The sequence below is a fragment of the Bemisia tabaci genome, chromosome 3 (genome assembly GCF_918797505.1).
Source record: "Bemisia tabaci chromosome 3, PGI_BMITA_v3".
NCBI lineage: Eukaryota > Metazoa > Arthropoda > Insecta > Hemiptera > Aleyrodidae > Bemisia > Bemisia tabaci.
In genome coordinates, this window is record NC_092795.1 from 36,336 (window position 1) to 46,528 (window position 10,193).

Sequence of the window (10,193 nt, forward strand, 5' to 3'; positions counted from 1 at the left end):
AGTTATTTTACTTTTTGAAGATATTATCGAACTAATTAGATCATTACAATACTTCCATTATAAGGCAGTCAATTTGGATCACATTCTATCATTTGGAGAAATGGTTAGCAAACCGCAAAGTGGTGTGTGTGACGGATCTACGTGATGTTGGTTCGCTCTCTGAATACCGATCAAAGCTATTCAATGGTGATACACGAGGTCCTTATTCACATTTAGTCATTAATATTTCATCCGTAATTTGTAGTGTAATCCCTCGCAAGTGCGTGCTCTAATTTTCGAAAACTAGTTCGTGCCGGATACTGAGTGATCATCATAGACATCGCCACTTATGATAACCTTCTTCGGGTAGCTTCCAAATCATTTATCATCTGTGATTTCATTAGTAATTATATCTCACATCCTCAGGTACCATGTGTCAAAGATTTTATAATATCACTTCTCCATTTAAGGAATTCACTTCCAAAATCCTCTGGTTGCGCATAACATCACAACTGTAATTCATCGGATCATTGGTTGCGATTAGGTTAGCGTAGCTAACCAGTACTAGCGTATTGGTCCAACAGTGCAAAAACACATGTAGTATTAAAATACCATAAACTATTTGAGAAGAAAGTTTTACCATTCCTTACTGATTAAATGAATCGTCATTGATTTTCATCTTTGTCCCTAAGAGTTTCCATGATGGGCCCGAGTGATGATTGACAATGAACCCATAGGAGAGCCTTATAGAGAAATATCTACATGACTGCATGCCTAACCAGAGGTTTATTTATCTTGATATGCTGCCCCTTTATGGATTGATTTATCAAGCAATAATAACTGTGCAATCATGAGGGGGCTCTGAGAGTCCTGATAGTTACTAAAGTCCAGGATAATCAGCTTTTAACAAGCTCAACTAGTCCAATCTCACAGCAGCAAGCGGTCAGTTTATCATCAGTTGTTCTCAGTTATGTGTTCAACTCAAAATGTTTTAAAACACTTGCTAGCCAGAGCAACAAGTCACCATGGACTTCACCAATTCTAAATAGCTGTGTCACTCAGAATTATGGCTTCCGCTTGTTCTATCGTACATTTTAAGGATTTGCGGAGACTATAACTTGATTGTAAACAGCCATTAATTCCACCAAGTTTCATCAACTCCCTTTTCATCACTTGAATCTACTAGAATGTCGCAAAGAGCAACACAATTTTCTGTAAGTACCTATCTAGCTGTAGTTTTATACGTTTCATACAATTTTTATTTTGAACCTTGGACATCTCCATAACCATCCATGCACAGTGAACTCAATTTTCAAATGATACATCTCATTTCAGCACTGTTTGCTAGGTTTAACAATTTTGTCTTCAAGAGATCTCATATTTTAAATCTTAATAGTGGTGTCAAAATAATCTTTACTCTTCCATTCAGTTTTATGCTGCATGCAAATTTTTCTTTGTATACCTGCACTTTCATCCCAATTAAAATATCTAAGTCGGTGTTTCAGTTACAAATTTTCATGCGCCTTTTCCTGTTTCTTTGTGTAAAGTTCTTATTCTCTCAGATTCATTTCCCTAGATACCGCAGTCTTGCTGGGTATGTATTTTTACATGTTAGAGCTGAGGCGGTTGAAATCAAGAACATTTCCCATCATATTTTTCCCCTCTTAAAAGCAAATCATGAAAAATCTCCGTGTTGCTTTCTACTCAACAGCCCATTGTTTCAGTAGAGCCAGCCTCAATGAAGCTAAAATCCTTCTCATATTATACTCTTCGGGGTTCTTCTTTCCCCTATAATATTTGTGCAAACTTCCTTCATAGTCTTGCGAAAAAATAAGTGGCAAATTAATTAATTCTTAAGTGTAAGTAGTTGAAATCAGAATTTAAAATTCTTTATTGGATAGTGAGCAGGCCAAAGTTCAAACTGCTGTCATGGAGAAATCTTCTCTGTTCTTATGGGGCTCATAGACAATTTATCGTTAGATGGAAGTATATGTTGTTTTAAAATTATTTCTTAACTTATTTAACTTCATTCACAATTTTACATATTTTGTATGCTCCATTTTAGAAATTTTTAAATTTTATCACGGCAATTTAATTATGAATTTTAAATTTTATCACGGTAATATCGTTAGATGGAAGTATATGTTGTTTTAAAATTATTTCTTAACTTATTTAACTTCATTCACAATTTTACATATTTTGTATGCTCCATTTTAGAAATTTTTAAATTTTATCACGGCAATTTAATTATGAATTTTAAATTTTATCACGGTAATATCCTCAATATTCTTCTCTCCTCAATTCGTATTCGCTCCTCTATCTCTTCATTTACAACATCTTCGTAGTTCTCAATGACTAGCACGAGATTCGCCATCTTTAAAACTATCCCGTGAAGCGTGACCCAAATCGATGGAAAACTCGGTTTTTCACGAAATCGATGGAAATCCAAATCGATGGGTCCGGACCCATCGATTTGGATTTCCATCGATTCCGGGATTCTGATCGATTTAGGGCCGTATTTCTGCATTTTTGCATCGATTTGTGTCCTATCGATTTGACCGGCCCATAAGCGCAATGCTTTTCTAAATCGATAGCATCCCCAAATCGATCATAATTTCTGTCAGAAATCGATCGTTCATAATCGGCCTGCTGTAAAGTATGTATATATCATCATTAATATCATCATTAATATAAACTTCGAAGGATTCTGCCTTTTTCTATTTCACTCGAGGGGAAGTGTCCCCTCCCGGACTCTCTTCCCCACCCGGTGACTGACGCTGCGCTGTGCTGAACGGTTCAGCCTGAACCTTTCCCCTACGTCTGACCGTTCCCCACTCCTCTGTCAATCGAACCATATGCCACCGCTTACGTATTGTCGCTCGCCCACCCAGGTACCTAGCGGCCAGCGGTCAGTTGACAAGGTAGATTTACACAGGTATGGAAAAGTTGAAAATTTCCCATGAGCCTCAGTACGTGTCACATGACTACGTGACGTAGGTTAAGGGGCCCGTTTTTTAATTAAATTACAATCAAATTAACATTCAAACGTTTGTGCGTTTAAACGTTAAAATTAATATCGCATTATCAAAATTGTGCAAAAAATCCCACAAAATTTTGACAAACGATAAACCGAACATAATAAATCAAAATAATCAAAACATTCAAAATGGCTGACGTTAAGGGGCCGCTGGAGAGCCAATCAGAAGCCAGTTGTTAAGTTCTGTCCATACCTGTGTAAATCTACCTTGGTCAGTTGATGATAAATCTCGCTCATGCTCCTATGCAGCTACGCATTGATTACGCCAGCTAATTACTTTCTAATAATTAGAATTTCTTCGATAATAGTTTTCTTTATTTATTCGACTGTATTTTTTTCTCTGTTCTACTGTGATTTCCTTGGTTCTCTACTGTGTTTTTCCTAAATCTCTGAGTCAGAAATCTGAAGCACTTCGGTATGCACCGAGTACTTTAGATGTGTGACCTGAAATCTTCGGTATATACCGAACTACTTCAATTGTCTGACCCGAACTTCGGCAGATGGACCTTAACTTTTCGGATGCGTGATCCGAAAACTTCAGAGATCCATATGATCTCAGCTTCGGGTTCCATGCACAAATTTTTTTCTCCGTGTTTCCTTTTAGGGACGCAACTAAAATTTCAGTAAATTTTTTTCAGAAAAGTAAAGAAAAAAAAAAAGTGGCTAACGATGGTTCCTCACCTTCACGTGGTGTTGGCTGTTTTTACTAAGTGGGAACCGTCCATTTTAAGATATAGTCTATTTCTTGCCCTGCCATTATTATTCTACAAGTTAATTGTGGAGTGAGAATTTCATAATGTTTTCTATGAAATCTTCAAAATATAGTGATAAAAAATTTGCAACTACTACAAAATTGGCTCGCGAAGCGAGCCGAATGTCACTCGCGTAGCGAGTGACCGGGGGTCCAGGGGGCGTAGCCCCCGGCTAGGCGTGACGGGCGCGCGAAGCGCGCCCAGAACGGCTAGTATTTATATAAAAAGGGTGTGTGTGAGGGTGTGTGTGTGTAAATATATATCGAAAATATACTGACACCAAACAATTATGATCACGGGTTAAAGAAGTAAATCACTCACACGCACAATCCGAAAAAAATGAAGATTGATAAAGGTCGTCAGCGTAGTAAAGTGTACTGATTATATCATTGTGTGGAATGACGAGTGAAGATCAATTAACCCCTCGACAGGTCAAACTTGATTAAGCACTTGTGTCGGTGATTGAATTTCAGGTACTCACCTAAAACAGACAAGGGAAAAGGATGTTAATATTTTCCAAAAGCGTAAATTTTTAGTAGGAGAAAACTTTCTTTTTTCTGCATTTTTCTCTTTGTAGATTTATTCGAATAAAGTATTAGTAGTCATAAGTACATTTCCATGGGCAAGGCCGTCTCAAAAGTAAGTATGAGTAGCGTCACTGCAAACAGACAGCGCACATTTTTTTGAGCGAACATAAGACATTTTTGAAGTGAAATTCGACTTACACCAACTTTTCAAACAAAACAGCTGGCTGAAGCTGCGAAGGAAGACACTCGTCATTGGATTGATCATACCCGCCGTCGCCATCGATTACGATTGCAAGAATTTATTTTTGAATTTAACTCGGGGAGTCAATTCAAAAATCGAGGATATGATGCAAACTACTTCCAGTTGGAAAAATCAAAACATCTCTTGGAGAGAATCTCGTTTTAAATTTAAACTGACCGGCAGGTAAACTTTATTATGCGTGATCGCAACAATTTGCTCTGTATGATGAAAAAAGTACATTTTTCAGTTTCCTATCTAGATTGGTGCATGATCGACACACCGAAATGTCTCTGTGATCTTTTTCCCTCAAATTAATATGTAATGACAGGCTAGTAAGAAGGTTGACAAAATCGAAATCAAATGACTTTATTTAAAAGGCAGATTCTTTTTCTTAACGGAATATGGATAGATAGACATCTACACCATTAATGACGTGCACCCATGAAAGGACAGAGATGTCCGCGCCAGACAAAGCAGCAAACGTACATAAATCTGGTAAGAAATAAAGGGAAGAGAACGGTCATATGTCACGGAGTTTTATTCGATGAAAATCATAATTCACTCTCATAAAACTTCAAGCTCAGAACTTTCAGAAAAATCGCGTCCGCCGAGAACTTTTATGGGCACCACCTTAAGCAGATAAATCCTGTAAGTTTGCAGTTGGTCCTGTGATGCTTAAAACGTGAAACAGCCTTCCTTCCCACGACCAGGCTGGAAGTATGGACACTACCTCCGTCGGGTTTCACGTGAAGCATATTTGGCCTTTTCTCCCTATCTCTTCATTGATTTATGTTTTTAATGATTGATTTATTTTAAACGATAGGATGGTAGGACAGTGCTGGGTCTACTCACTCTTCTGAGTGAAGCACGAAACTGAGAAAATGAAATGAAAGAATTAGGACGTTGAACGCTCTGCCTCCTAAGTTCTGTGCTAAAACACGCATTAGAGTTCTTTTTTGAATCTCTGATTCTGATTTTTTCTTATTCCCGGCCTTGATATTCCCGTTAAAGGAGTTTAGACTCAGTCCGAACTCTTTTTTCAGTCCATTTTACCATCCGGTTACTTACAATGATCAGGCCGTACTTTGTATGTGCATTCAAAATACTTATTTTAACCCTAGCTTCACCAACTGTTTTTACGTACATGAATTGCCATCCGGGGCCTTTTTAGACCCGTATTTGTTCATAAGTTTTACTAGCTTACCTACATTCATATATGTATTTGTGTCCCCTTACCCCTAGGGATACATTACCCCCCACTAAAGTGTTCCTGAAAGATGTAGGGTATGCAACCAGCCGTGCAGGATCATTTCTGGTTGCATAACCTGCATTTGACAGGCTATTTTCATTGCAAATTTGCCTGTTAGCTCTACAATTAAGTGCACTGAGTAAATAAGAAAACGGAGACTTAGAGGTAAAATGTAATGTAAATGTAAAACAATCAGTAAGCTCCAACGCATTCGCGTCCGAAAGCGGCTCTGGCGACGGTAGTTGTAGTCAAGAATGAGGGCCTAGACACATTTTGTCATTGATGTACAATCCGACAACTGTCGATTCATGTTTTGTAACTTAGCAGATTTACAAAGCCGGTGTATAAATGTGTATTGGCCCTTGATATGCAGAATGCATGGCACTATCACTTGTTGTATACTTTTAATTTTGGAGGCTCTTTGGAGGTCCGCATCCTAAAAAATCTCTCTCACATTTTTTTTTTTTTTTTTTTTTAACTTGTCGTTGTGATTGGGCGCCAATTTCTTTCAATTGAGTGATCATCTTCTTTTTTTGTCAAATAACTAGTTTGTAATAATAAGTTTAATTAATTGGTAAGTAGATAATTGGTAAACGGTAAGTTGTAATAATAAAGTTTATAATAATATATTAAAAGACACATTTCAAACCTTAAGAACTGAAAGAAAATTAAAATTACCTCTCTACTCAAATTACCAAAATGGGAAATTCACTATATATTACCACAATATCACGCCATTAAATTCTGAAAAGATTATTGATCTAACAACAGATCCATTGTATTCAAAACATGATTTAATTCCCATGAACCTAGTGACGTAGGTTAAGGGGCCCGTTCGCCAAAACTAATCGGAACTTTATGAATAAATTGCTCCATTTAAAAATCAAAACAATATCGAATTGCGATATATTACACGGATAAGATAGGGCTATGTCCTGTCGTAAGCGGTGACATAGAGTCGATGTCATTTCAATAATCGCCCCGATGGCCACGATAGTTGTTAAACGTTTACGGTTTCCTTGGTAACCTTTGTTTGCTATCAGCTGATATCGAGTAATATGTCTAGGAAGCTCCAACCACTGCATTCTTCCAAAAAACCGCGAAAACTTTAAAATTCAAAATTTCAAATTTTGAACGTAAAGTACATTTTTTCCATCACGAGATTAAAGCACAGACAAGTTTTGAATTATTGACTGTATCACCATGATTCCAAAAATACACTACACAACATAGCATTGGCTAACAATAAAACAATATGCAATAAAATAAAGTCATGACAAGGTACCTAGTCGAAAATGGCGCCGATCCCCATCAACCAACGCGCGGTCTCTCCAATGTAACATGGTCCATTGATACTCCCCAGCTGGGACCGTCCGGAATAGCAGCTCTAGTGCAAGCACCAGAGCCGCTAAAAACAGTTATGCGAAGATAGACACAGTTTCGTGATAGTAAGTGCTCGTGTCAATATTGAATGTGATGTAGATATGGATTGTGCCTTATCAATTCAAGGTAGCTATTTAAAAAAAAGTTAAGGGCATTGGACAGAAATTGCTCCAACCCTGGTTCTTGACAGTTTTCTTTGGAATATGCTGAGAATTTATAGGGTTCTTTGCAATGTTATCACCAACTCTGGCTTGCTTGCCACCCTCTTTGACCTCTGGCACAAAGTTCTATCTCTAGCGCCGTTTCTTGTCTCAGGAAGATTGTCGGGAGCAGCTGGCTGATCGACATCATCGGTCACTGCCACTTGATCATCGACTCCTGATTCCGATGATTACCTAGCCGAATAATCTAGGCAATTGTCATCAAAACTTGTAATCAGACTCTCAGGTTTGTCCTCATCTACAATATACAGAGTTTTAATGCAATATTCGAATGTCGGTCTCTTTCTGGGTCATGATCCGAGACATAAAAGTCTTCATAGCATCAGGATACAGCGGAATGAGTCAAAGTATTATTCGATATCAAATTGGTCTAGAAGCTAATTGTATTTTCATGACGAGCAGCTTTGATAAGTTTGTGATAAGTTTGATAAGAACCCCGTCCATTCTCAGCATGTTCAAAAGAGTACTGTCAAGAACCAGGTTTGGAGCAATTTCTGTCCGATAACCATAAAAATATTGTAATCAGCTACCTTGATTGATGAGGAACAAACTATATCAAATCACATTCAATATTGACACGAGCACTTACTTCCACGAAACTGTGTCAATGCTCACATAAATGGGGACATAATGTACCCCAGGGCAGACAAATATATGAATTTAGGCTGGTATAACTTGTGAGCTCTATGTATTTTAAATATGGGTCTAAAAAGGCCCCGGTAGGGAATTTTAGGGGTAGCGATGAATAAAAATTCCCCGGGGCCACAATTTGTTTTATTTTTTTCAAAACCGCGTTGGTACACGATTCTAGAGGGGTTTGTGGATCATTTTGTGAAGCACAGCATTGTAGGTGGAAAAATTAGAAAATGGCGAACATTTTTATCAGCCACCGGGCCTATTTTGACCCGGTAGGTAAAGCTATAGGGTTAAACAAATATTTGTAAACTCTGACTGTAGAAGGTGGAGTACCTAGTGCCCCATGGTTTATAATGAAATCCACTAATAAATACTCTTTCTTTGCTTTTGTACGTTTTTTTTTTCTTTTGCTGTAAGAAGTTAGATGAGAGTCGCATTTTGCATTCGTTTTATAAAGATATCATACTGAACAATATAAAGAGATGGGTTTTCGTCATTAATTTGTGGTACCTACTTGCGCGTATAACCTGTAGATCAATTTAGTTTGAATTGAACCATGGCGGAACACTCCTCTCTCAAAATATCAGAAATACTTTTCTCTATTTTTATTCGCAGTATGGTATAAGCAAATCCTGTTTGATCTCTCACTTACCTACCTATCCACTTGGTGCGTATTTATCGTTAATTGAAATTATAATGATGTAACGCTTATTCAGAGTACACTACTTACTGTCAAACATATTTTGTCTCTTTCCAGACAAGAGAGTGTGGCCAAATTTTCAAGACCACTATGGAGATACGTGGTTTTTTACTTTGTTCATCGATATAAAGGTGAACAATTGATTTTTTTTTTCAGTCAATCTTAGAACCTTGGAATGGAGTTAAATCCCTTTGTCTGGGGAACGAGGATTTGATGTCATGCAGTTTCCACTATTGAGACCGTTCAAGTATTACATGACGCCCTTTTTCCGATTTTACCCCCCCCCCCCCCCACAATTGTCAAAGAATAAAGAAAACGCTGAGATAACGAAAACAACTTGAAAAAAATTCGTTTTTTTTTTTTTTTTTTTTTTTTTTTTTTTTTTTTTTTTTTTTTAGATACCTCGCTGAAAGACAATGGGAAGAGATCAGCGAAGGTGTAAAAATACACGATTAAATTTGTTTTATTCATAATTTTACTAATTTTAATACTTCTACAATTTAGTATTTTTAATTGTATTCACGAATTTTTTCGAGGTTTTTTCCCCCGTCTCGGATTTGTTACTTAACGCTGGGCTTGACCCTCCTCCCTGTGTAACAAAGTGTAACACTGACTCGAACATCCCTTCCCTCCTAAGTGCGTTACGTAACACTTGAAGGGCCCCTAATGTGTATTGGAGACATTACGCCAATCCGACAACGACGCGAGGAGGAAGAACGCGAAACGACAATCGAAATAAAAGTAGTCGCTGGGTACAGCTTCCGTTTCCGGCGAAGTGGAGGATTTCATGACACATTTATCAGTATCTGTAACAGTGAAGGAATTAACGGAGATCAGTGTATATACCCTCTCTTTTGCTCTCTCTCCCTCCCCCTCCCCTCTCTCGCCGTCGCAGAAGCCGCGCAAAGAGAGCACCGAACGGTAATGGCTGATAAAATGATAAAGTGGAAATGAACTAAAGAAAGGGTGAAACCAGAGCGGACATTAAATTTACCGGTCACGTCTCGCTTCAAGCACTCCGAAAGCTTTTCCTTTTCCTTATCCCGCCTCTGCCTCTCCTCTCCGTCAAGCTCTGTGTCTTTTTAGCGCCGAGTTGTGCGGCCGCTAGTCAATGGTCCTTGATAAGTATATTCTTCAGCCTTAATAACAAATTAATACGCAGAATAAGTCTCGTGCATTTTTCAGCCCTCGGCCCCTTCGTCGGTTTCAGCGTGCGCCACCCCCACGCCGTCATAGTTAGCAAACCGCAGCCGCATCATCTATATGAATCGCTGATAGGAAAATGGGGCGTATCGAGCCATTGAATTTTAATCGAAATCCAGCCGGGATCTGATAGACCAATGACGAAAATGAGTATTATAAATGTTCTCCTCCTTACTCCCATTGCCTGACTCTAAGGATCAATAATCTTGAGGAAGAGAGATACTTACTGATTTCCCATATTATTTGATCTGTCATAGGAAATTTG

At 38.1% G+C, this 10,193-nt stretch overlaps 1 protein-coding gene across 2 annotated transcripts in view; it reads right to left on the reverse strand.

The window, feature by feature from the left end:
- Positions 1 to 2,657: 2,657 nt before the first annotated feature.
- LOC109040457 (G-protein coupled receptor rickets) overlaps positions 2,658 to 10,193 on the reverse strand; it is a 249,241-nt gene continuing 241,705 nt past the window's right edge. Inside the window, exons 3-4 of one of the 2 annotated variants that reach the window (XR_011899417.1) lie at positions 3,461 to 4,249; positions 2,658 to 3,418 (exon numbers count right to left, since the gene is read on the reverse strand). Coding sequence is in view for 1 of the 2 variants with exons in the window: in XM_072297625.1 (XP_072153726.1) it covers positions 4,246 to 4,249 (4 nt within the window). In the remaining variant the exon portion in view is untranslated. Of the gene's footprint in view, positions 4,250 to 10,193 lie in introns of both variants that reach the window. The other variant, XM_072297625.1, reaches the window with a different exon arrangement.